Source organism: Rhinopithecus bieti, unplaced genomic scaffold (assembly GCF_001698545.2).
Source record: "Rhinopithecus bieti isolate Rb0 unplaced genomic scaffold, ASM169854v2 scaffold_7580, whole genome shotgun sequence".
NCBI lineage: Eukaryota > Metazoa > Chordata > Mammalia > Primates > Cercopithecidae > Rhinopithecus > Rhinopithecus bieti.
The window spans coordinates 998,673-1,025,891 of NW_016805470.1; the positions used below are offsets into that span (position 1 = coordinate 998,673).

General features: G+C 43.8%; 1 protein-coding gene across 1 annotated transcript in view; it reads left to right on the plus strand.

The window, feature by feature from the left end:
* Positions 1-26,674, plus strand: part of TMC2 (transmembrane channel like 2) — a 124,656-nt gene extending 97,982 nt beyond the window's left edge. Inside the window, 5 exon segments of the mRNA XM_017872526.1 lie at positions 654-893; positions 8,847-8,972; positions 21,248-21,326; positions 22,799-22,916; positions 26,457-26,674. Of these exon segments, the coding sequence (XP_017728015.1) occupies positions 654-893; positions 8,847-8,972; positions 21,248-21,326; positions 22,799-22,916; positions 26,457-26,674 (781 nt within the window).
* The last annotated feature ends 545 nt before the right edge of the window (positions 26,675-27,219 follow it).

The window sequence follows — 27,219 nt, forward strand, 5'->3', positions numbered from 1 at the left end:
GGGGGGGCGGGGGGGGGGGGGGGGGGTAGGGGAGAAAAGGAAAAGGAAGGCAGGAGGAAGGAGAAGAGGGAAGAAAAAGGGAGGAAGGAAAGAAGACAAAGGAAAGGGAAAAGGAAGGAGTAAAGAAGAGACGAGGAAAGGAAAACAAAGAAGGAGAGAGGGAGAGAAGAAGGAAGAGAAGGTGGAAGGTAAATGAACTATGGAACTCCCTCCTCTGAAAAGCGAGTTGGAGGAGGTACATAACTTTAGGTAAAGACTTTCAAGGTGCCAAGGGCTTGCTCTAAGCCACTGTCCAATTCTCTTAATTGAAGGACTTCAAATACTCTTCTGAGAAGCAATGCTGTTTTATGGAAACCAAGGAGAAACAGGCAGGAGACAGTATAATTTGCTAGATGCCTGGGGGCGAGGCAATGGTAAAATCCTGGCCAGAACTTAAGCCAGGAATGCTCGGAGTGCCTCCCTCTCCTGAGGGCTACATGATTCTGGCTTGATGATCAATATTCTGGTTAAATGGGAGGCCCCTTACCTGGGGACTTGCCAGGAAAGCAGCTCAGCCTCATGCCCCTAACCCATCCATCGCATTTCCTTCTATCACCTTTCCCTTGCCTTCCCTGCTGTCCGGCCAACCAGGTGTTCGGTTTCTGCCCTTCCAGGATGGGCTCCTTCTATGCTCCAGGCCTGGTGGGCATTAACGTGCTGCGCCTGCTGACCTCCATGTACTTCCAGTGCTGGGCAGTGATGAGCAGCAACGTACCCCATGAACGCGTGTTCAAAGCCTCCCGATCCAACAATTTCTACATGGGCCTCCTGCTGCTGGTGCTCTTCCTCAGCCTCCTGCCAGTGGCCTACACCATCATGTCCCTCCCACCCTCCTTTGACTGCGGGCCGTTCAGGTGCAGAGTCTCAGTTGCCCAGGAGCACCTCTCCTCCCGAGGCAGTCTGCTCAGAGGGCCTTGGCCCAGAATTCCAGTTCTGGTTTCATGCCAGCTTGTAAAAGGCCATGGAGCTCTGAGTGAATCATCGATGTTATGCAACAGCGTTTTCTACCAGGATGGAAATGTTCTGTTCTGTGTCTGTGCTATTCATTTCCTTTTTTTTTGAGACGGAGTCTCACTCTGTCACCCAGGCTGGAGTGCAGTGGTGCGATCTTAGCTCACTGCAAGCCCCGCCTCCCAGGTTCACGGCATTCTCCTGCCTCAGGCTCCCGAGTAGCTGGGACTACAGGCGCCCGCCACCATGCCTGGCTAATTTTTTTGTATTTTTAGTAGAGATGGGGTTTCACCGTCTTAACCAGAATGGTCTCGATCTCCTGACCTCGTGATCTACCTGCCTCGGCCTCCCAAAGTGCTGGGATTACAGGCGAGAGCCACCACGCCCGGCCTGTGCTGTTCATTACAGTAGCCACCAGCCACCTGTGGCTGTTGAATGATTGAAATAAGGAACTGAGAAAATGAATTTCTCATGTATTTATTTTTCTAATTTATTAATTTTTAATTGATAGTTGTACATATTTTGGGGTACATGTGATATTTGGATACATGTATACAATGTATAATGATCAAATCAGGGTAACTGAGATATCCGTCACATCAAACATTATCTTTTTTAAAATTTTTTTTTAACCGAGTCTCGCTCTGTCGCCCCAGGCTGGAGTGCAGTGGTGCGATCTCAGCTTACCGCAACCTCCGCCTCTCAGGTTCAAGTGATTCTTGTGCCTCGGCCTCCCAAGTAGCTGGGACTACAGGCACACACCATGATGCCCAACTAATTTTTGTATTTTTGGTAGAGACGGGGTTTCACCATGTGGCCCAGACTGGTCTCAAACTCCTGGCCTCAAACAATCCACTTGCCTCGGCCTCCCAAAGTGCTAGGATTACAGGCATGAGCCACAGTGCCTGGCCTAAATATTTATCTTTTCTTTGTGTTGGGAACTTTGAAATTATACAATAAATTATTGTAAACTGTCATCTCCTGCTGTGCTATGGAACACTGGGACTTCTTCCCTCTCTCTAACTGTATATTTGTACCAGTTAACCAACCGTACTTCATCTCTGCTCCTCTCTATCCTTCCCAGCCTCTGGTCACCTCATTCTACTCTCTACCTCCATGAGATCCACATTTTTAGCTCCCACATGTGAGTAAGAACATGCAATATTTGTCTTTCTGTGCCTGGTTTATTTCTTTTTTTTTTTTTTTTTTTTTTGTTTTGTTTTTTTGAGACGGAGTCTCTCTGTGTCACCCAGGCTGGAGTGCAGTGGCGCGATCTCAGCTCACTGCAAGCTCCGCCCCCCAGGTTCACGCCATTCTCCCGCCTCAGCCTCGGAGTAGCTGGGACTACAGGCGCCCGCCACCACGCCTGGCTAGTTTTTTGTATTTTAGTAGAGACGGGGTTTTACCATGTTAGCCAGGATGGTCTTGATCTCCTGACCTCGTGATCCACCCGCCTCAGCCTCCCAAAGTGCTGGGATTACAGGCTTGAGCCATCGCGCCCGGCCTGGCTTATTTCACTTAACATAATTACTTCCTGTTCCATCCATGTTGCTGCATAACAAGATTTCATTCTTATTTTAATTTCAATTAAAACAACCACACATGGCTAATGGCTACCATATTCGACAGCACAGTTCTACCCTTTTAACACATGGATAACTTACTACCTGGGATTACTTTACCACAGGATAAGTAACAGTAGATATTCTGAGGATGAATTACCATACACTTACACGTGCCATTTAAATGTGAAGCAGCTGCAGTGGACTCTTGACCAACTTCAACTGAGCTCTCTGCTTTTAGAGCATTGGCCTGAGGGTTCAAGATATAAGTCAAGCTAGTTAGGAGACTGGATATTTTATACAAGGACAAATAGTTATGTAAGGAGGTAGATCAAGAAATAATGTGTATCTACTGTTCTCTTTCCAAATGAATGACCTTCTGAAAACAAAGCCCTCTGCTGACTCCATAAAGAGAGGTTCTGTAGTTAAAGCAGTTTGGGACATACTGCCCCTTCTGTCTGCCATTATCTCACTTAGAAATGCTTGATGCACGCTCCTTTGTTAAAGGCTCTGAAGAATGATGCAATGAGGTAACATCTGTAAGCTAGTGTCTCCATCCTTACTGACCACAGAACCCTTTCTGCATGGATCACTCATCCAGGGCTGGAAATAGGGTGAGGCAGGTGAATGATGCCCTACACTGCACATGAGCAACCCTGAAGGCATTACTTCCTTAAATTGTGCACTCAGGGCCTTTCCTGCCTCACTCTAGTCCCAACCCTGCCTACCAATGAGGAGAAACACAGTTCCGTAAAAGGGTTGTATATGCAAAACAGCCCCTAAATGCCCAAAGAGCCTAGAATCCAAAGGAGGAAGGAGACAAATGCAGTTTGTCAGCTTTGAGTGATTTATTAGGGGTAACTTACAGACAGAAGCATGGTCGCAAGCAGCCGCAAGACAAGTAGATCTCCACACCTCAATCTCCCAGGCCCAGGGCTTATATCTTGGGGAAAGTATGTGTGCTCTGGAAGGAATGCGTAGGTGGCTCTGAACATCACAGCTTATGATTTCTGCAGCAGCACCAAGGGTTGTTTTGGAGGAAACTTACAGTGAACAAGGGTTCCTACATAAAGAGTTATACATCTGCTAGACATGTGGGAGGCACTCCTAGACTCGGGGTTAGTTAGAAGTTACAAGGCAGATTAGCATGTAAAATAAAGTCACTCATGTCCCCACAAACACACTTTGAGAAATGCTGATATGGTCCTTCTCAGTTCATAAGGGACTTACCTAGATAAAGGCCTGTGATAGTTGGACCCCAGGGATGTTAGCAGGAGTGTTCCAGCAGGGTGTGATCTGGAAAACAGGGTTCACACAGAAGGAGGGGATCAGTCTAGAACAGAAGGAATGTGCTGAACTGCAGGCGGCCTGAGATGCCAGGCTGAAGGGAAAACTGCATGGAAGAAGCCTCTGTTGGCTTCTTCCTAAGCAAGGTTTGGAGGGCTGGGCCCTGGGTGCAAATGCCAGCACCCCTTTTCTCAGTTTCCCATCTGTCACTGGGTAGGAGGTCAGGAAGGACAACTATACTATGATAAGAACCATCTCCTACAGTTGTATGGAAAGCTGAACTTATAAGAAAGAATTTGGCTAGCCACGTATGGTGGTACGTGTCTGTAGTCCCAGTGACTTGGGAGGCTGAGGTGGGAGGATTGCTTGAGCCCAGGAGCTGGAAGTTACAATAAGCCATGATTGCACCACTGCACTCCAGCCTGGGCAACATAGCAAGGCTCTGCTTCAAAAGAGAAAAGAGAAGAGAAGAGAAGAGAAGAGAAGAGAAGAGAACTTGGGTATGTAGCTGAAGAGATTCCCAAGCAAAGTATTGAAGGTACAGCCTGGTTTCTTCATGCTGCTTATAGAAAATGTGCAAGGAAAGAGGTACATTGAGTAAGTAACTGATAAACAAGGAAGTATCAGGATTTGGTGATTCTGGAAATTCTCAGCCTTATCTAGATTGCAAAATATGCTAAAACTAGATTCACTGTCATGAGAATGTGCTGTAAAAGAAAGCCAAGAGTGAATCTGGACAACCTTTTACTAGTGTTTCTGAAGGATCAAAAGATCTGAATATCATTCACACAGAAAATTCTGACTAATCATGTGACTAATGGATTCCCTCAACCATCACATCAGAAGTCAGGAATATAAATAGGATTATCTGGCTGGGCATGGTGGCTCAAGCCTGTAATCCCAGCACTTTGGGAGGCTGAGGCGGGTGGATCACGAGGTCAGGAGATCAAGACCATCCTGGCTAACACGTTGAAACTCCGTCTCTACTAAAATACAAAAAATTAGCCAGGCACGGTGGCAGGCACCTGTAGTCCCAGCTACTCGGGAGGCTGAGGCAGGAGAATGGAGTGAACCCGAGAGGTGGAGCCTGCAGTGAGCTGAGATCACGCCACTGCACTCCAGCCTGGGCGACAGAGCAAGACTCTGTCTCAAAAAAAAAAAAAGAAAAAAAGAAATAGGATTATCCAGAAAAGATCATGTGGGCCTCTCTTGTTTAACAGAGTAAATTCTCATGACATACATGAAAACTCACAAGGTTTTAAGAATATTATATCAGCAGAAACACTGCCAACTTGGACTGAAAGAAGCAGAAGGAAGACAAAATAAAGGCAGACCACTGGCCTCCCAGAATTCTGTGGCAAGAAACAGGCTGATAAAATTTACTCAGCTGAAACATGTGCTATCCTTCAAGAAGAAGGATTCTTCCATGAGCAGAACTGTGAACCCAGAGGGCAAAGCTGTGGCACAGCAGGGCAGAGTCTGGAGCCCAGAGGATTATTTTCAGGACTTTAAAACTTAATAGAGCTTGGCTGATTGGATTTCAAAATTGCTTGGAACTGGTGATTCCTTTCTTCCTCCATTTGCTCCCTTTTGGTAATGGAGTGTTTACAACTTTTATCCTACGCCTGTCCCACCATTTTATTTTGAGAGTAAAACTCGTTTTCTAGTTTCTAGAATCTTGAGATGGGGATATCATCATGGATTAGTCAGGTGGGCCCTAAGTCACAAGTGTTCTTATAAGAAGGAGGGAGGCTGGGCGCCATGGCTCATGCCTGTAATCCCAGCACTTTGGGAGGCCGAGGCAGGCAGATCACAAAGTCAGGAGTTCAAGACCAGCCTGGCCAACACAGTGAAACCCCACCTCTACTAAAGATACAAAAAATTAGTCAGGTGTGGTGGTGCATGCCTGTAATCCCAGCTACTAGGGAGGATGAGGCAGGAGAATCGCTTGAACCCGGGAGTTGGAGGTTGCAGTGAGCTGAGATGATGCCACTATACTCCAGACTGGGCAACAGGGCAAGACTCCATGTCAACAACAACAACAAAAAAAAAAAAAAAAAAAAAGAGGGAGAGGGAGATTTGACTGCAGAAAAACAGAAGGTGATGTGACCATAGAAGCAGGCAAAGATTTAAAGATTCTATGCTGTTGGTTTTGAACATGAAGAAACCCCATCTCTACTAAAAATACAAAAATTAGCCAGGCATGGTGGCAGGTGCCTATAATTCCAGCTACTTGTGAGGCTGAGACAGGAGAATCACTTGAACCCTGGAGGCAGAGGTTGTGGTGAGCCAAAATCACGACACTGTACTCCAGACTGGGCAACAGAGCAAAATTCTGTCTCAAAAAATACATAAATAAATAAACCCTAATGGAACTTGGCTGACTGGATTTCAAAATTGCTTGAGATTGCTGATTCTTTCTTTCTTCCATGTTCTACTTTTTGGTATTGGAATGTTTATAACTGTTATCCTATGCCTGCCCCAGGTTGGTTTCAACCCAGTGAAACCCTTTCAGACTTCTGGCCTCCAGAACTGTAAGTTATTAAATTTAAGTCACCCGTGTGACAAACAGCAGGCACTGGAATCTGATACACCATCTAATTCAATGACAAAATAATCTACACTCAACTGTCACATAAAAGCCTAACATGTAAACTTTTCTCATTTTTACATGATGGGTATGCACTGGAAATAAAAATAATAATAATAATAAATTAAACATTGTGATACAGTCATGTGCCTGGCACTTGAAGTGCCATCATGCTATAACTGCCTCATTGCAATTTGTGGTGTGGTGGGCAACTACTGTAAGCAATGAGATGGCCATAAATGGTCTCTGACACAACTGCTCTTCCCTTTCATTATAGCACAAAAAATGAATGAGCACAGCTGTGTTCCAATACAACTTTATTTACAGACACTAAAATTTTAATTTTATACATCCATTTTTACATGTCACAAAATAGTATTCCTGTTTTGATTTGTTTTCAACCACTTAAAAATGTAAAAATGATTCTTAGTTCATAGACCATATGAAAACAGGTGACAGATCAGGTGCAGTGGCTCACACCTGTAATCCCAGCATTTTGAGAGGCCGAAGCAGGTGGATCACCTGAGGTCAAGAGTTCGAGACCAGCCTGGCCAACATGGTGAAACCCCATCTCTACTAAAAATACAAAAATTAGCCAGGTGTAGTGGTGCCTGCCTGCAATCCATCAGGCATTGTGTGTAAACTCCGGTGGCTGAGACAGGAGAATTGCTTGAAACCCGGAGGCAGAGGTTGCAGTGAGCCGAGATTGCACCACTGCACTCCAGCCTGGGCAACAGAGAGAGACTCTGTAAGAAAGAAAGAGAGAAAAGAGAGAAAGAAAGAAAGAGAGAAAAAAGAAAGAAAGGGAAGGGAAGGAAGGGGAAGGGGAAGTGGAAGGGAAGGAAAAGAAAGAGAAAGAAAAAAGAAAACAGGTAACAAGCTGAATTTGTCCAGGAGCTATTGTTGGTCAACTCCTCATCTATACTTTACACAGAAAATGTTTAGCTGCAAAATGTCAAAGGGCACTTATAACTTAACAGCACCATACTCAATGTTTTGTATCAATTCTCATCTATATCCTCTAAACAATCTTCTGAGATAAATACAATTATTATACTTAAAATACCATATTATACTACAGTATTACTGTATTACACTATACAGATGAGGAAACTGGGGCAGAGAAGTTTTCAATATCTTGCCCAAAGGTATTGAACTTCTGCAGATATTGGACATCCAATAGAACGTACTATAATGAAAACATTACATATCTGCATTTCTAACAGAGCAGCTACTAATCATATGACTACTGAGCACTTGAAATGTGTAACTAAGAAACTGAATTTTAAATTTTACTTCATGTTAATTTTTATTTTTAATAGCCACATCAGACAGCACAGCTTTCGTGGGGAGAACCAGGGCATGATATGAATACAAGCAAAAAGAGAATAATTGTCAGACCAGGCACAGTGGTTCACTCCTGTAATCCCAGCATTTTGGGAGGCCGAGGGCAGATCATTTGAGGTCAGAAGTTCGAGGCCAGCCTGGCCAACATGGTGAAACACCATCTCTACTAAAAGTTCAAAAAACTAGGTGGACGTGGTGGCGCTCACCTGTAATCCCAGTTACTCGAGAGGCTGAGGCAGAATTGTTTGAACCCGCGGGTGGAGGTTGCAGTGAGCTGAAATTGCGCCACTGCACTCCAGCCTGGGTGACAGAGTGAGACTCCATCTCAAAAAAAAAAAAAAAAAAAACAGAGAGAGAGAGAGAGAATAATTGTCCACGTGTCTCACAAGTGATAAATGGGGGAGGAAGGATTTAAACCAGGAATTTCAAACTCCATATTCCACCTCTTGGCACCAAAATTACCAACCAAGAGCCAGTAGCATCCAGGAGGCTCTCAGCCAGCATTTGTAGAAGTAAATCTGCATAATGGTTCTTAGGTATTTGAAGAAAATAAAAATTACAGTTGCGAACTGTCCAGAAGCCTGTCCTAGGTGATCCAATATCTCCTAGACTTAAAATCTGTAGGTTAGTTCTAGGTATTTCTGAGAGACACTCAGGTTGTCCAGCACATCAGCTTCTGCAGAACTGTTTCCAGGCCCAAAGGAAGCTCCATGTTGGTGTGGTAGCTAAAACACAAGCAATTTCTCCAGTTAGAATATATGAGAAAATAAACCATTTTTTTCTGGCTGAGGAAGGTGTCAGACACAAAAGACCAGTGAAGACTGAGAGGTTGTAAGTTACTTAGGATAGAAAGCTGGTGAGCCATGTGCCCACCCAGCTGTCACCCTAGCCAGAATGGCAGCCCCTCAAGGGGAATTTTTTACTTGCAGTTCGTTTGGAGCAGAGCTCTGGTTCTTCCAGGAAAGCAGTGGCAAGCAGCAGTCCTGGACCTGGTTGAGGGGGCATGGATACAGTTGTGAGTGCCACAGGCACTTGGCAGCATGTTATAATGTGTCCTCTCCTTTTTCCAGTGGGAAAAACAGAATGTATGATGTCCTCCAAGAGACCATTGAAAATGATTTCCCAACCTTCCTGGGCAAGATCTTTGCTTTCCTCGCCAATCCAGGCCTGATCATCCCAGCCATCCTGCTGATGTTGTAAGTTAGCCAGGACCCATGGCTCCACCCCACGGAAACCTCTCCTTGAATTTGAGACTTCCTTGGCAGGTCCTTTTCATCTTGCCTTCTTAGTCTGTACTCCCCAGAAGCAGACTCCATGATGAAGATTCAAGTGCAAGTATTTTATTGGGGAGGGGGTGAGGACTTGAGACAAGGAAGGGAAAGGAAAGTGCATGGTTATCACTGTGAGGATTCTGGGAGGCAGTGTGCCTCAGACTTATCCCCCGCTAAGGGCAAAGGATCCGGGGCATTTGTAGACCAGCTCCCAGCGTCATTCATGGGTAAAATGGCTTCAAGGGGTGTGAGTGAGGGGTCCAAGATGGAAGGGAAGCTTCTGGTAACAGAGATGAGGGCACCAGCAAGTGCAAGTCTTTCAGAGCATACTGAAAATTTGGGTGAGCCCTGACATTATCTGCAACAACTCCCACTAAAATGCTCACTAGAAATATCAAAGACCTGTGGGCTCTGAGCCTCTCAGGAAGCTGGACGGTGATTTGGCCTGATCCTGGCTGGGCCCACAGCACTACTCCATTGAGCATCTTATATACTGGAACAAGCTGGTTCCTTCATCACCGTCCCCCTTAACAACAGTTAGAGAACAAGTTTGAAAATCTCTGTATCCCCAGCGCCAGCCTAATGCCTAGAGCATAGCACACAAACAGTAAATGCTCAAGGAAGGAACTAGGGAAGAAAAGCAGGAAGCCAGAGTCTTGGATTGGAATTGCTGCCATCAAAAAACGTGCTAGTAAAAATGTTAGCATTTTTCTTTATTTAAAAAAACATATTTTGGCATGCTTTTTTTAAAAATTATGAAATATTTCCAGCATACAAATGAGTACAGACAAACATGTACACTATCACAAGATTAAACAGATGTGAATATTTTGCAATATTTACTTCAGGTTTATCTTTCTTAATAGAAATAAAACATTACAGATGCACGCACTTCAAGCCCCACCCAATCCTCCTTTCTTCCTCCCTCCCCAAAGGTAACTATTATTCAGACTATATTTGTTTCCCTGCATATTTTATACTTTTTAATCATATGTGTGTATACTACTGTTTCCAGAGTTTTAAACCTTTTCATGAATGACTCACATTACGTGCTTTTCCTCAATCAACATTATGTTGGGGGATTTATCCATGTGGATACATGAGCACACGTTTGAAGGCTCTTCTATGTTCCACTGCATGAATAAGCCACAGTTTATTCATTCCTCTGCTTAGGGATAGTTAGCCTGTTTCCAGTTTTCAGCTATTGCAAACTGCACTGCAGCCAACATTTTGTATATATTTCCTTGCATGATTCTGAGAGTTTCTCTAAGGTGGACATCGAGAAGCAGAATTTTGGGTCATCAGCATGTGTTTCTTCAATCTTTTTAGATCTTACAGAATTGCTCTCCAAAGTGGTTGTATTTCCTTTTGACTGTTATTTATAAATTCCAACTCTCTGGTGAAGTTCTCCAACTTTCTATTTTCTTGAACATAGTGATTATAATTATTTTAAAATAATTGTGATTAAAATTATTTTAAAATACACACATATGATTAAAAAGTATAAAATATGCAGGGAAACAAATATAGTCTGAATAATAGTTACCTTTGGGGAGGGAGGAAGAAAGGAGGATTGGGTGGGGCTTGAAGTGCATCTGTAATGTTTTATTTCTATTAAGAAAGATAAACCTGAAGTAAATATTGCAAAATATTCACATCTGTTTAATCTCGTGATAGTGTACATGTTTGTCTGTACTCATTTGTCTGTACTCCCAGTCTGGGCCGGGCGCGGTGGCTCAAGCCTGTAATCCCAGCACTTTGGGAGGCCGAGACGGGCGGATCACGAGGTCAGCAGATCGAGACCATCCTGGCTAACACGGTGAAACCTCGTCTCTACTAAAAAAAAAATACAAAAAACTAGCCGGGCGAGGTGGCGGGCGCCTGTAGTCCCAGCTACTCGGGAGGCGGAGGCAGGAGAATGGCGTAAACCCGGGAGGCGGAGCTTGCAGTGAGCTGAGATCCGGCCACTGCACTCCAGCCTGGGCGACAGAGCGAGACTCCGTCTCAAAAAAAAAAAAAAAAAAAAAAAAAAATCCCAGTCTGATATTCCAGTATCTGAACCACCTGGGTGTATTTTTGTTGTCATTTGTTTTCCTCTTGTTTATCATCAGCTCTACTTTTAGCATGGCATGTAATTTTTACCAGATTTCAGACACGTGGATGAAAAATTACAGAGGCTATGAATAATGTCATCTTTCCCCAAAGGGATGGGTTTTTTCCCAGAAAGGCAAATGAAATACTAGATCACTTAATCCTGTCAAGGCTTGATGTGTTAGCTATCTATTATTACATAAGAAACAACCCCCAAAATTGAAAACTAGTATTTTATTAATGAATCTGCAATTTGGGTAGGATTCAGCAGGAATCATTCCTTTCCTCTCTACTCAACATCATCTGGGTCAGCTCAGCTGGAGGCTGGAGAGTCCACTTTCAAGATGGTCACTCACATGACTGGCCAGCTGGCACCAGCCATCAGCTGGAAATTCAACAAGGGCTATGGACTAGACGCCTCACTTCCTTCCCACAAGTTGCTTGGGCTTCCTCATAGCATGGTGGCTGAGTTTCAAGAGCAAGCATCCCAAGAGAATGCAGTGGATATACATGGCATCTTTACTTACTCCTGCCATACTCTACTGGAGCAATCACAAAGGGATACCCAGGTTCAAGAGAAAGAAATACAGACTCATCTCTTGATGCAATGGCAAGATTCTAGAAGCACATGTAAGATGGGAGTCATAGTATTGTGGCCATCTTTGGAAAATAGTTTGCCATTGCTAGCTTTGGGCTTTCTCAGGGCTGATTTATTTCAGTTTCCAACTGAAAGCCCACAGTGTTTACCAATTCCCTCCTGTGACAGTTACTACAGGACTGAACGAAGGAGGACAAACACAGAAATGAAGACAAAGAAAAAAGGATTTGTTTTAAAGAAGGGGTCAGGGAACTCCTTGCTTCTAGTGAGAAAAGGCAGCCCTGAGCTTCTACAGCCCTTCATATTTATTAGGTAGAAAGAGCAGGGAGGAGGAGGTAATGATTGGTCAGCTGCTTGACTGATCACGGGTTCACATCATTGCTAACAGGCCTCAGATGTGCCTACTCACAAGAAACACTGCGCCTGGGGTGTGACTGCCCTCAGCATTCCTTCTGGGCGCCGACATAGTTGTCAGCTTGCCAACATCCTGCATTCATGAGAACAGTTTGCTGTTTACTCATATAGCCTCCAGTGGTATACTGAGTTGATCACGACCCTCATTCTTTCCACCTCCAACACCCTCCACCTTGGCAGGGCTTGAAACCCATTCTCTTTTCCCAATTCTGCAGTCTTTGCTTATTCTCTTTCTCCAGTAGTACTGCTACAGCCACTGAAATCTCTGCTCTGCTCTTCAGCCTCCCTGGTGTCATTTTCTTCTGGGCTTCCTGAAGCAACTGAAGAATTGGTCAATCATTTGAGGGCAATATGTACGCAGAGTTTGGCTTATTTATCAGCAATTTGTTCTTCTCTGGGATTCTGTCCCTCAAGCCCCAAAGACTCTGGCAGTAATTAACTCTGACCTGTGTCTTCTCCACATTGTAGGATTTCCACTTTCTGCTTGGACTGTGCTTCTGGGTCGCAAATTGGAAAATACTCTCAGGGAGAAACCCTGGAGGAATGTAGAGATCACCTCATATGCTTCCCTTCTCTCAAGCTTCCAGCCCCTTTAGTCTGCCTGTTTTGTCACTCTCCCATGTCTGAAACTACAGTTTTGTAAATTTTGCTCAGCATTTAGTTGTTTTTCTCTGCAGAGCTGGACCAATACAAGTCCCTCAGTCAAGACCAGAAAAAGAAGTCTTTGCTCTCTTTATTTGATTTCCACAGGGTGAGGTTGCCTAGTACCAAAACAACAACAAAATAATCTGTGATCATTTTGTTAGAAAGAAGACCAGGCATGGTGGCTCACACCTGTAATCCCAGCACTTTGGGAGGCCAAGGCAGGCAGATCACCTGAGGTCAGGAGTTCGAGACAAGCCTGGCCAGCATGGTGAAATCCCGTCTCTACTAAAACTACAAAAATCAGCCAGCTGTGGTGGTGTGTGCCTGTAATCCCAGCTACTTGAGAGGCTGAGGCAGGAGAATCACTTGAACTCAGGAGGCAGAGGCTGTAGTGAGCTAAGACCACGCCACTGCACTCCAGCCTGGGCAAGAGAGCAAGACTGTCTCAAAAAAAAAAAAAATTTTTTTTTTCAGAAATAATTGGCATGCCTATGTTAAGTTTTCCAATCCAAGAATACCATATTCCTTAGCATTTGTTCATTTATGTCCCTCAATAATATTTTTAAGTTTTCTTCATAAATTTCATGCACATTTCTTATATTCCTCTGCATTTCATGTTTTATGTTTTATACTAAATTAGGATAGCTCTTTCATCACACTTTCTCACTAGTTTTTGTTTTTCTATGTAAATGTCATTTATTTTCTATATATAAATTTTGTATTCAGTCACTGATGTATCTAGACTTTGTATCCCCATCCACATTTCATCTTGAATTGTAATCCCCACGGTCCCCACACTTAAAGGGAGGGACTAGGTGGAGGTAATTGGTTCATGGAGGTAGTTTCCCCCATGCTGTTCTCGTGATGGTGAGTTCTCACAAGATCTGATGGTTTTATAAGGGGCTCTTCCACTTTGCTCAGCGCTTCTCCTTCCCGCCACTTTGTGAAGAAGGTGCCTTGCTTCCCCTTCACCTTCCACCTGTAAGATTCCTGAGGCCTCCCCAGCCATGCTGAACTGTGAGTCAATTAAATCTCTTTCCTTTATAAATTACCCAGTCTTGGGTAGTTCTTTAAAGCAGTATGAAAACAGACTAATACAGTCACCCTACGAGTGTATTGTTTATAATATTTACTCATCCAAAGTTCTTGAATCTTCCAGGTCATTTTCTCATTTGTAAACAATGAAAATGTTATATTTTATTTAATTCTTAGATCTCTTTTTTTCTCTGTAGGATTAATTAGTAGCTTCCATGGGAAAAACAAGCTAATTCATATTTGGTGATAAAATATATTTTTGTAGTTTTCCTGCATTTACAGGGTGGGGAGTGCTTTTAATGTTCTCAGTTAAGCACAGTGCTGCTATTTTGGAGGGCTGAGATAAGTGTATTCATGAAATAAGGAAGAAAACAACCAGGGAATGTAAGTCATTGTAACATAGGTAAAAGAAATCAAGAAAGTAGGAAAGTGGAGTAACTTTCCTGATTATTGATTTCTTACAGAAGTTTTAAAAAAAAACGTGACATCAAAAGGCGGTGGTGAATTTAGGGCCACCACTAGCCCATATAGTACCTTGTGCAAATTTTTTAAAGGTGCCCACTCCTTCAGACAGAGGTAGGCCCATGCCAAGGGGCACATTTGACAAACAGAATATGGATAGATTTCAGCCGTCACCCCCTTAGTCAAGTGCCTTTTATGTGGTAAACAGCCTGTATAATGGCTATCTATGCCAGAATCTTTTTCCTTTGGTGTAGACCAGGGGTCATCAAACTATAGTCCACAAGCTAAATCCAGACCACATTTGATTTTGTTAAATAAAGTTTTATTGGAACACATTCATGCTCATTCATTTATTTATTATCTATGACTGTTTTTCACAAAAAAAGACAAAATTTACTTGTTATGATAAGGAATGTATTGTCTAGAAAGACTAAAATATTTATTGCCTGGCCGTCTGCAGAAAAAGTTTGCTGACCCCAATGCAGACAATAAGGTACCACTTTCAAATATGCTTTGAGACTGAATTTAAAACATCTAATCAGTAAGACTTTAAAACTATGACAAATAATAAGTCCAAAAAATATTTAGACGAAGAAGGGATTAGGATTATAGAAGACAATAAATATTGAACTTGAGCCTTGATAAATTCAAGGCTCAGGAAAAGGAGTTGATGGCATTGGATAGAACTTTTAGAGTTGTTCAAGTCTACTATTTTCTGGTTGACCTTCTAATTGTTTCTATTACCAAAGGTAAAGCATTGAATTTCCAACTATTATTATTGGATTGTCCATTATCTCTCCCTTAAATTCTGTTTTTCCTTCATATGTTTTAAGGCTGTGTTGTTAGGTGCATATATGTTTTTACTTGTTACATCTTCTTGATGAAATGACCCTTTCACAATTAAAAAACAATCTCATTTGTCTCTATTTTTGCCTTAATATGTTTCCCAACCTTTTACTTTCAATCTATTTTACCTTAAAATCTGAAGTGTGCCTTTTTAGGCTGGGTGTGGTGGCTCATGCCTGTAATATCAGCACTTTGGGAGGCAGGAAGATTGCTTGAGCCCAGGAGTTTGATACCAGGCTGGGCAACATGGCAAGACCCATCTCTACAAAAACTTTAAAAATTAACTGAGTGTGGTGGCACGTGCCTGTAGTTCCAGCTACTTGGGAGGTGACCAAGGTGGAGGATTGCTCGAACTGAAAAGGTTGAGGCTGCAGTGAACCATGTTTGTGCCACTGCATTCCAGCCTGGGTGACAGTGAGACCGTCTCTCTAAATAAATAAATGAAATAAAATATAGTGTGCTTCTTTGGAACAGCATATAGCTGAAGCATAGTGTTTATCCATTCTGTCAATCTGTGCTTTTTATATGGAGTGTTTGATTCATTTACATTTAATTACCAATAAGTTAGCATTTATGTCTGCTGTTTTCTATATGTCTTATGTATTTTTGTTATTTTATTCCTCCATTACTGCCTTCTTCTGGGTTAAAGATTTTAGTATATAATTTTAGTTCCCTTGTCATTTCTTTTACTGTTTTTTGTTTTAGTTATTTTCTTAGTGATTGCCCTGGAGATTGCAATTAATATCTTATAACAAACTACTTTGGATTAATACCAACTTAATTATAGTAGTATACAAAAACCTTGTTCCTATACAACTTCATTTCCTCCTCTCTCCTTCAGGTTGTTTCTGCCATACAAATTACATCTTTATACATTTCATGCCAACTAAATATGACAGGAGAAAAAAGAGTTACAAAGACTATATTGATATTAGCTTTTATATTAACCCATGTAGTTACCTTTACGAGCGCTCTTATTTCTTCATGTAGATTCAAGTTACTGTCTAGTGTCCTTTCGTTTTCACCTAAAGAGCTCCCTCTAGCATTTCTTACAGAGTAGGTCTGCTAGTGATTACTTCTCTTAGTTTTTATCTGGGAATGACTTAATTTCTCCTTCATTCTTGAAGAACAGTTTTGCTGGATTTAGAATTTTTGGTTGATAGTCTTTCTCTTTCAAATAAGTCATCCCACTGCCATTTGGCCTCCATGGTTTATATGGAAAAACAATGGACTGTTAATCTTTCTGAGGCTTTCTTGTATATGATTATTTGTTTCTCTCTTTCAGGATTCTCTCTTTGACTATGGCTTTTTTTTTCCAATTTGCTATGATATGTCTAGGAATAGATCTCTTTGAGTTTATCCTGAATGGAATTTGTTGAGTTTCCTGTGTAAATTAATATTTTTTTCATCATATTTGGGGATGAAATCTGATTAAAAAGTCATTATTTATTCAAATATTCTTTCTGACCCTGTCTTTCCTCTCCTCCTCAGATTCCCATTAGGCATGTGTTGATACATTTGATGTCGTCCCATAGGCTCTGTTATTTTACCTCATTCTTTTTTCTTTCTGTTCCTCAGACTGGATAATCTCAATTGATCTATTTTGAAGTTCGTTGATTTTTTTTTTTTTTTCCGAGACAGTATCTCACTCTGTCACCCAGGCTAGAGTGCAGTGGCGCAATCTCGACTCACTGCAGCCTCCACCTCTCAGGTTCCAGCAATTCTCCTGCCTCAGCCTCTCGAGTAGCTGGGATTACACGCGTGCACCATCACACCTGGCTAATATTTGTATTTTTAGTACAGATGGGTTTCACTATGTTGGCCAGGCTGGTTTTTTTTTTTTTTGAGACGGAGTCTTGCTCTGCCGCCCAGGCTGGAGTGCAGTGGCCGGCTCTCAGCTCACTGCAAGCTCCGCCTCCCGGCTTCACGCCATTCTCCTGTCTCAGCCTCCCAAGTAGCTGGGACTACAGGCGCCCACCTCGTCGCCCGGCTAGTTTTTTGTATTTTTTAGTAGAGACGGGGTTTCACCGTATTAGCCAGGATGGTCTCGATCTCCTGACCTCATGATCCGCCTGTCTCGGCCTCCCAAAGTGCTGGGATTACAGGCTTGAGCCACCGCGCCCGGCCCAGGCTGGTTTTTTCTTCTGTCAACTCAGATATGTTGGGAACCTCCAGGAAATGTATTATTTCAGTTATTGTAGATTTCAACTCCAGAATTTCTATTTGGTTATTTATTTATTTTTGCTAAAATTCTTTATTTGGTGAGACATCATTTTGATACTTTCAGTTCTTTAGAAATGGTTTTCTATAATTCTTTGGTCATATTCTTTGATCGTATTTAACACAACTGATTTAAAGTCTTTGTCTCTTAAATACAGCATTGATGTTTCCTCAGGAATGGTTTCTATTGACTACTTTTCCCCCTGTGTATGGGCCAGACTTTCTTTTTTCTTTGTATGTCTTACTAGTGTTGTTTGTTTGTTTTTTGAGACAGAGTCTCGCTCTGTTGCCCAGGCTGGAGTACAGTGGCAAGATCTTGGCTCACTGCAACCTCCGCCTCCTGGGCTCAAGCGATTCTCCTGCCCCAGCCTCCCGAGTAGCTGGGATTACAGGCACCTGCCACTATGTCAAGCTAATTTTTTGTATTTTTAGTAGAGACAGGGTTTCACCATGTTGGCCAGGCTGTTCTTGAACTGCTGACTTCGTGATTCGCCCACCTCAGCCTCCCAAAGTTCTGGGATTACAGGCGTAAGCCACCGCACCCAGCCATGTCTTACTAGTTTTTGTTGAAAACTGGATATCTTAAATAATATTATATGGCAGCCATGGAAATCAGGTTCTCCTCCTTTCCACGCGCTTGTTGTTGTTGCTGTTTGTTGTTACAATTGTTGCTGTTATTCTTGTTTAGTAGCTTTTCTGAACTAATTATGTAAAGTCTGTTTTCTTTGTTGTGTGTGGCCACTAAAGTCTGTGCTCTGTTAGCTTAGTAGTCACCTACTGACTGGACAGAGATTTTCTTACATGTCTGGAACCAGTAAGACTCCCAGTATTTCCCAAGAGGCTCTGTGTATGTACTGGGGTATGTCTTCAACATTCAACCAGGCAGTTTACAACTCTACCTTAGCTCTCACTGATTGCTTGTTCAGAGACTCAAGGTTACCAGAGGTGAGAGCTTAGGGCCTTCTCAAGTCTTTCTTGGACATATAAACAGCCCTGGACAGGCACAGAGCCTTACACATCATGCACACAGTTCTCTAGATTCCCAGGAATATTTCAAAGTGTTTTAAAGCCCCCATTGGACATCTGATTCCCCAGTTCTCCTTTTAAGCTTTTTGGTTAGCCTATTGTTTGCCCCAGCTGTCATGCAACACTTCACACAGCCATGATGTTCAACAATTGCCTCTGATTGCTTTTGCCAATCTCAGAGAAAAGGTTGTTCACACTGATTGGGCTCTGAGCCAGGTTAAATAAAGATAGCCTTGTGAGTAGTATCAACCACTGGATAAATCAAATAATGACAGTTCTCTGGGTATGAGAATTTTTAAGGTGCTCCAAATCCATTCTACCTCCTCCAGTGACTGCCAGGTTACTGATTTTCACCAAAATTTTGGGCTGTTGGTTTTCAAACCTACTACAGAACTGGGTAGGAGAGGGGATACAAGGCAACTTACATGCTGCAAAACTCACTGTTCTGAGATTTAGCTGTTTTCCTTGAAAAGGCACTCCCAGGTCGGGCGCAGTGGCTCATACCTATAATCCCAACACTTTGTGAGGCCAAGGCAGGCAAATCACAAGGTCAGGAGTTTCAGATCAGCCTGGTCAACATGGTGAAACCCCATCCCTACTAAAAATACAAAAAATTAGCTGTGTGTGGTGGTTAGCGCCTGTAATCCCAGCTACTTGGGAGGCTGAGGCAGGAGAATTGCTTGAACCCGGGAGGCGGAGGTTGTAGTGAGCCAAGATTGCGCCACTGCACTCCATCCTGGGGACAGTGTGAGACTCTGCCTTAAAAAAAAGAAAAGAAAAGAAAAGAAAAGACACTCCCTAGATTTGCTGCAAATGTTTGGTTAATTTTGAGTTCTGAAAAAATTTGATTCTGACTATTTTTGCTGGCATTCTCACTGCTTTTAAGGAAGAGAGGATTTTCAAAGATCTTTGCCAATTTTGCTGACATCCAATTGAACTTTAGCCTTGGGTAGGCTTAAAGACTTTGTTAAAACCTTCCCTCTTTGACTATCATCTTTGTTGTTCCTTAGAAATATCTCCTTGTCTCTGTCTGTTTATGGTTTGAAATTCCCAAAAAGTATTTCAAGAAATGGCTGCTCCCCATCAGGGCTCTCTTCAGCTCCAGGATAGTCTGATGCAACCAGACTCCCCCAACCCTGTGGTCAGTTTCCTGGCTGTTGCTCAAGGGCTGCCAGCCTCGAGGGGAACTGGAGCTCCACACTCTGCAATGGTGCCTCTCCTTCAGCACCCTCTCTGGTAGCTTACTGGAAATGAACATAGACTCACAGAGATTCCAGGGCCCTAAGGGGGCCGGAGTGAATGTAGAATCCTTTCATTTGTTCATCTATTCATGTAACACCCATTCTTGAAGCTCTGCTCTGTGCCCTGAATACTGTCATTGCCAACAGCAAACACTTGTATGTTGTTTTATATCCTTGATTTCCAATTTCCTCTGCTGCTGACATGACAGGGATGACATGATAGTGACCACTTCGATTGCCCTGTGCCCTCCTGGAGAAATTCTGAAACCCAGACACCAAACCTGACCCTGAAGGCACCAAGGAGAAATGCTAAACTTGGAAACAACCTTGGGAGGTACACAGCCACCCATGAGCATTTTATCCACCATTTGCTGGGCATGTGATCTTGAGCCAGACAAGTCACCTCTCTGACCTCTGGTTCCTCCCTTTAAAAAATGGGCTAATTAGGTGAATGGCAAGGCCTGGCCCAGAGTAACAGCCTTACATAACAGAAATTGGTCTCTTCACCTGTCCTTTATTCTTTCCTCCCCTCGCCCACAGTTCTCTGAATCCTTGCTTCAGAAGGCTCACTTGACAGCCTCTGACCTACACCCTGCCCCAAGGACCATGGGACTCCTCTTCTCTGGCTGGAGAGGGCTCACAGGCTCTACTGAGGCAGCTATGGATGGCCTAGCCCTGAGAGGGAAGGTTCTGGAGACCAAAGCTGGAGCAGCTGAAGCTTGAAAGTCATGGAGAAAAGCTACTAATAAGGATGGACATTAAAAGCTAGCAGATAATAGGCTGGCAAAGCATCCACTCCAGGTGGCACCCTGGCTTTTGTGTGTCCTGTGTAGTCATAACCCCAGAACTTAGGTCCTGTGAAAAGAAAGCCTGGGCTGCAGCCTCAAAGGACACCCAGACACCCAGTAAGCCTATGGGCGCTGGACTCTAAAACCCATAAGGTCAGGGCCAGACATGCTAGGGCACTCTGAGCAGGAGGCCTTCAGAGCGTCTGCAATTGTGTTTCTTAGGCAAACTTAGAATAGGTCTCTTAACACCTCCACCTCTCCCCTCTCAGGACTTGAAAACTGTAGAAAAATATTGGTTTCCAGTGTGGGCTGCAAAGAGTACTAATGGGTGGGATGACCTTGGCAAATTATTTAACTTCACTGAGTCCCAGGACCCAGGTCTTTAAACATAGAAGTCTACTCTCTGCTTCATGGTATTTTCATCAAAGTCAATGAGATGGGGTGGGATGGGGGTGGACTGTGCACATGGCACAGAGCTTGGCACAGGGCAGGTGCCCAGGAAATGTGACCAGCTTCTTCTGCAGTCAGGAAACCCTGCCACCCTCTGACCACCTCAGATTTCCCAGAAGAGGGATGATTCCTCCAGCCAACCTTTACTGAGCACTCTCAGAGCTAGAGCTATGTAGTCATGCCCATGCATAATGAAATAGAGAGGATGCAGGGGCATCCAGGACCTTCTCCACATTGAGAAAAGAAGATGGTAGGACACCCACCCTCCACCCAAAGCCTCAGTAACTATTCCAGGAATCCTGCCTTGATTCTCCAAGAAAGGTGCCCAGCTCCTGTCATCTGCCAAGATCATAGGACCATAGGAGGCATGCTTTTCTCTTGCAGCTTGGCCATTTACTACCTGAACTCAGTTTCCAAAAGCCTCTCCCGAGCTAATGCCCAGCTGAGGAAGAAAATCCAAGCGGTGAGTCTGTTGGAAGTTTCATCCTGGAGGGCAAAAGAAATCACGTTTTGGTTTTGCTAATTTGCTGTGTGAGCCCAGCTGTGTTATCTAAATGGCTTTTTTCTAAACCAAATCCCACAGTATCTGCATTATAGGAAGTAGCCTTGTGAGATTCAACAGCATGCATTTATATTACTGAGGCTATTTGGTGATTTGTGACAATAATGACTTAAATGTCAAGGGGCTGCTAAAGAACAGAAGAAATTCAGTGAGTTCAACCAACGCTCATACAGAAAAAGCCAGTGCCCACAATAATTCCTACAGATTCAAGTGAATATTTAAATACAGAGATGTTGTCAAAATAACATATTTCTTGTGCCCTTCAGCCTAAAAGATCTCCTGAGTCTCCTTCACACGTGGGAAGCCTCTCTCAGCATCCCAGCTGATACCCTACTTCTGACTGCTCTCTCCTGACACACACACACACCCCCTAAATTCAGACCCTAACCCTCCCTAAGCCCTGTCCTTGCTTTCTCTGTCCCTCTTCTGGAATGAATCTCATCTGGCTTGCTACTGGTCCCCCCATCCACACCTTCTTCTGGTTTTGTTTGTTTTTGTTTTTTAGATGGAGTCTCGCTCTGTCACCAGGCTGGAGTGCAGTGGCACGATCTCAGCTCATTGCAACCTCCGCCTCCAAGGTTCAAGTGATTCTCCTGCCTTGGCCTCCCAAATAGCTGGGACTACAGGCACGCACCACCACACTCAGCTAATTTTTGTATTTTTAGTAGAGACGGGGTTTCAACATGTCGGCCAGGATGGTCTCCATATCTTGACCTCGTGATCCGCCTGCCTCAGCCTCCCAAAGTGCTGGGATTACAGGCATGAGCCACCGTGCCAAGCCCCTTCTTCTGTTAATCTTGCTGGGCTCCTGTCCAGGTACAAAAAACCACTGAAATAGAGGATTGGAAGGGTTGCTGTCCTATGGCCACATGTTCCTTCAATAGCTGTGCGAATCTGAGAGCCTCAGGCTGCCCTCTCCAATCAGTTGTGAGGACAAGTAACAGGCAGTTTAAGGTAGTTACCAAGAACTGAAAAGAGGCCAGGCATGGTGGCTCACACCTGTAATCCCAGCACTTTGTGAGGCCGAGGCCGGTGGATCACCTGAAGTCAGGAGTTGAAGACCAGCCCGGCCAACATGGTGAACCCGTTTCTACTAAAAATGCAAAATTTAGCCAGGTATGGTGGCGCACACCTGTAACCCCAGTTACTTGAGAGACCGCGGGCAGAAGAATCGCTTGAACCCAGAAGGCAAAGGTTGCAGTGAGCCAAGTTCATGCTGCTGCACTCCAGCCTGGGTAACAGAGTGAGACTCTGTCTTTAAAAAAAAAAAAAAAAAAAAAAAAAAAAAAAAAAAAAAAAAATCACTCTCAGCACCTCTGAGCCTCAAATAACCATTTCCTGGGCCAGGACCAACAGTTCATTATTTCCTGCAGCTCCGTGAAGTTGAGAAGAGCCACAAATCTGTGAAAGGCAAAGCCACAGCCAGAGATTCAGGGGACACACCTAAAAGCAGCTCCAAAAATGCCACCCAGCTCCAACTCACAAAGCAAGGTAAGCTCTTTGTCATGATGATTATGTTTTACAAGGCCACATGGAAAGGTGTAAAGAGCCTATGAAACAGTGTGAAATCAGACTGTTCTGGGATTGAAATCAGAATACTAACAATTATTAGCTGATGAAGTTGGGCAGGTGAATATAGGGGTCAATCATAGCAGCTGCCTCATGGGATGGTGAAGATGAAATGAAATCATGCATGTAAAGTGCCTATCAGAATTCCTGGCACAGAGAATGAGCCAATGAATACCAGCTGGTAGTAGTGCCGTCATACACCCCTTAGTAACATTTGGATCAACCATGGAACACATATACAGCGGCCCCACAAGATTATAATGGAGCTGAAAAATTCTTATTGCCAAGTGACGTAACTGTCAACATTGTAGCAAAACACATTACTCATGTCTTTGTTGTGAGTAGATGTAAACAAGCCTACTAAGCTGCCAGTTATATAAAAGTCTAGGCCAGGCGCGGTGGCTCAAGCCTGTAATCCCAGCACTTTGGGAGGCTGAGGCGGGCGGATCACGAGGTCAGGAGATCAAGACCACCCTGGCTGACACAGTGAAACCCCGTCTCTACTAAAAATGCAAAAAATTAGCCGGGCGTGGTGGCGGGTGCCTGTAGTCCCAGCTGCTTGGGAGGCTGAGGCAGGAGAATGGCGTGAACCCGGGAGGCGGAGCTTGCAGTGAGCTAAGATTGCACCACTGCACTCCAGCCTGGGCAACAGAGCAAGACTGCATCTCAAAACAAACAAACAAACAAAAAAGTCTAGCACATACAATTATATACGGTACAGAATACTTGATAATGATAATTGTGTTACTGGCTTATGTGTTTACTATACTATACTTTAGAGTAGATTCCTTCTACTTACATAACAAATAGTTAACTATAAAACAGCCTCATGCAGGTCCTTCAGGAGGCATTCCAGAAGAAGCCATTGTTATCATAGGAGATGACAGCTCCATGTGTGTTACTGCCCTTGAAGACCTTCCAGTGGGACAAGATGTGGAGGTGGAAGACAGTGATATTGATGATCCCAACCCTTTGTGGACCTAGGCTAATGTGTGTGTTGTATATTAGTTTTTAACAAGAAAATTTTAAAATAAAAGAAAAAAAATTCTTAGTTTAAAACAGAAAAGCTTATCAAGTAAGGATACAAAGAAAAAATATTTTGTACAGATGGTCACTGTATTTGTGTTTTAAGCCAACTGTTATTATAAAAGAGACAAAATGTTTTTTAAAATTTAAAAGTTTATAAAATAGAAAAGTTACAATAAGCTAAGGTTTATTACTGAAGAAATAAATTTTTTTTTTATTTTGAGATGGAGTCTTGCTCTGTCACCCAGGCTGGAGTGCAGTGGTGTGATCTTGGCTCACCGCAGCCTCCACCTCCAGGGCTCAAGTGATTTTCCTGCCTCAGCCTCCTGAGTAGCTGGGATTACAGGTGCCCACCACCATGCCTGGCTAATATTTTGTATTTTTTAGTAGAGACAGGGTTTCACCATGTTGGCCAGGCTGGTTTTGAACTTCTGACCTCATGATCCACCCGCCTCAGGCCTCCCAAAGTGCTGGGATTACAGGCCTGAGCCACCGTGCCTGGTCTAGAAAAAATGTTTGTAAATTGAGTGTAACCTAAGTGTACAGTGTTTATAAAGTCTGCAGCAGTGACAGTGGTGTCCTAAGCTTTCACATTCACTCATCACTCACTCACTGACTCACCTGGAGCAACTTCCAGTCCTGCAAGCTCCATTCATGGTCAGTGCCCTAGACAGGTTTACCATTTGTCATCTTTCATATACTCTACCTTTTCTATGTTTAGATACACAAATATTTACCATTATGTTCCAAATGCCTAAAGTATTCAGTACAGTGAGTGTTGTGCAGGTTTACAGTCTAGGAGCAATAGGCTAAACCATATAGCCTATGTGTATAACAGGCCATGCCATCTAGGTTTGGGTAAGTACATTCTATGATGGTCACACAACAAAATCACCTAATGATGCATTTCTCAGAATGTATCTGCATCTTTAAGCAATGTGTGCTATAGTTTATATTCTCTGAAAAGAGAAGCACTGGAATATCTAGAATAATAGAGTGAGAAAAGTCCACATAAAAAGTTCCCAAGAAAGTATCTTGGGGCTATTGCTTCTCGGCCTTTTGGCTAAGATCAAGTGAAAATATCCTGGGGCTTCAAAGCGGAGTGATCATAGACCATCTCAAATTAGGAGTGAGGAAAGTTCAAGTCGAAACAGACCATCTCTGAGGTGATCCAATTTTCCAAAGATCATCTCTGTTTTAAAATTAAACAGTATCTGCATGTAGACACTTTAGCCTTGGATGTAAGAAGTGAATGAGATGCATAAGGAATGACTGACAGTTTAGGAATCTGAACTTTATTTTTTTGAAACAAAGTCTCACTCTGTTGCCCAGGCTGGAGTGCAGTGGCGCAATCTCTGATCACTGCAATCTCTGCCTCCCAGGTTCAAGCAATTCTCCTGCTCAGCCTTCTGAGTGGCTGGGATTACAGGCACCTGCCACCACGCCTGGCTAATTTTTGTATTTTTAGCAGAGATGGGATTTCACCATGTTGACCAGGCTGGTCTCAAACTCCTGACCTCAAATGATCAGCCTCAAGTGATCCACCTCAAATGGCCTCCCAAAGTGCTGGGATTACAAGCATGAGCCACTGCACCCGGCCTGACCTTTTTTTTAAAACAAGCATTCCAATTTCTTAGTAACTGGAATTTTATTTATTTATTATTACTAAGTATTAGCTATAATAAAATGATACTAGCTGCTGCAACAAAGAGACCCAAAATGGCTAGTGGCTCAGACACCATAAAAGTTCACTTCTCACTCAACACAAAGTTCAAACTGGGTGTTTTCACCTGACAGCCACAAGTGCTGATATGGGGACCCTGGCTCCTTCCATCTTGTGGCTCTGCCTGCATCAAGCTAGTGCAAGGGGAAGAGCTTAGGGGACACACCTGGATGTGGTCCCATCAAAGCCTGGAACTCCAGCACAGGCCACACTCATCCACAAGGGAACCAGAGCCCATTTCTGTGTCCCAGAACAAGAGGGACTGGGTTTAGTAGAGAGCAGTCATTGTCCCTAACTTGGAGTTAGAGGAGGGGAAGGAAACAAGTTAATGAAAGATTGGAAAGTGGATCTGATTCCAAACAATTCCCACAGCCCCTTCCCTTCCATCATCACATTCGACCCTGGCAGTCACTGTGCAAAGCTGCTGTTATTCTTGTCTCAATTTTATACTCTAGAAAACCCGGGATCAGAGTCTAGCCTAAGGCCAGGGTTCAAAATCAACTTCTCTAGCCAGCAGACCATACTCCTCCAACAGATGTGTTTATGCAAAAGCCAGGCCAAGGTGACCCCGACACAGCTGAGCACAATCTGATAGCTCTCACATCACCAAATGGACTAAAACCTACACACACAGCAGGGCGGCTCCAGAGAGCTCCAATTCAACCTGTACAAAATCTCCCACTTCCTCTTTCTTGTCTTGGTTCATTTTCCAGAGACCACGCCTCCCTCTGCCAGCCAAAGCCAGGCCATGGACAAGAAGGCTCAGGGTCCTGGAACCTCCAATTCCACCAGCCGGACCGGTCTGCCTGCCTCTGGACACCTTCCTATATCTCGGACCCCTGGAGTTGGAACAGATTCTGGCCACGCCCCATCTCAGACTCATCTGTGGAGGTCAGCCTCTGGGAATAGTGCTCAGAGACCTCCGCACTGATGGCTGGGACTCCAGGGAGCCTCCATCCTGGGGCTGATCCTCAAGTTCCCCAGTTTCACACATACCAAACTGAGGTTCTCGCCCCTCTTTCCTCTCAGATACATGCTCTCTCTCCTCTCTTGGAATGCGTGAACTTGGATTCCTTCAGGCCCTTGTCAACTACCAAAGGAGGAAGACAGTGGCTTCACCTGTCCTTTAGGGAAGCTGAAGGCATCTCTGCACTAACTGCCCTCACCAATATCTTGGTTCAGACAGCTCTGAACCCCACACTCACAGTGGTTGATGTCGCCTCCAGATTTTGGGAGTTGGGGAAGGGCCATGACCACCTCGTAGACTTTTTCCACGGGACAGTTTAGGACACGGGTTTCTGCCAGCTTCCCTAGCTGGGAAGGGGATGCGGAAGGGCCTACATTTCTCAATCCAGAGGAAGTGAGCTGGTTTAAATGGAAGGTCCAGGCCAGGCACAGTGGCTCACACCTGTAGCCCCAGCACTTTGAGAGGCCGAGGTGGGTGGATCGCTTGAGCCCAGGAGTTCAAGACCAGCC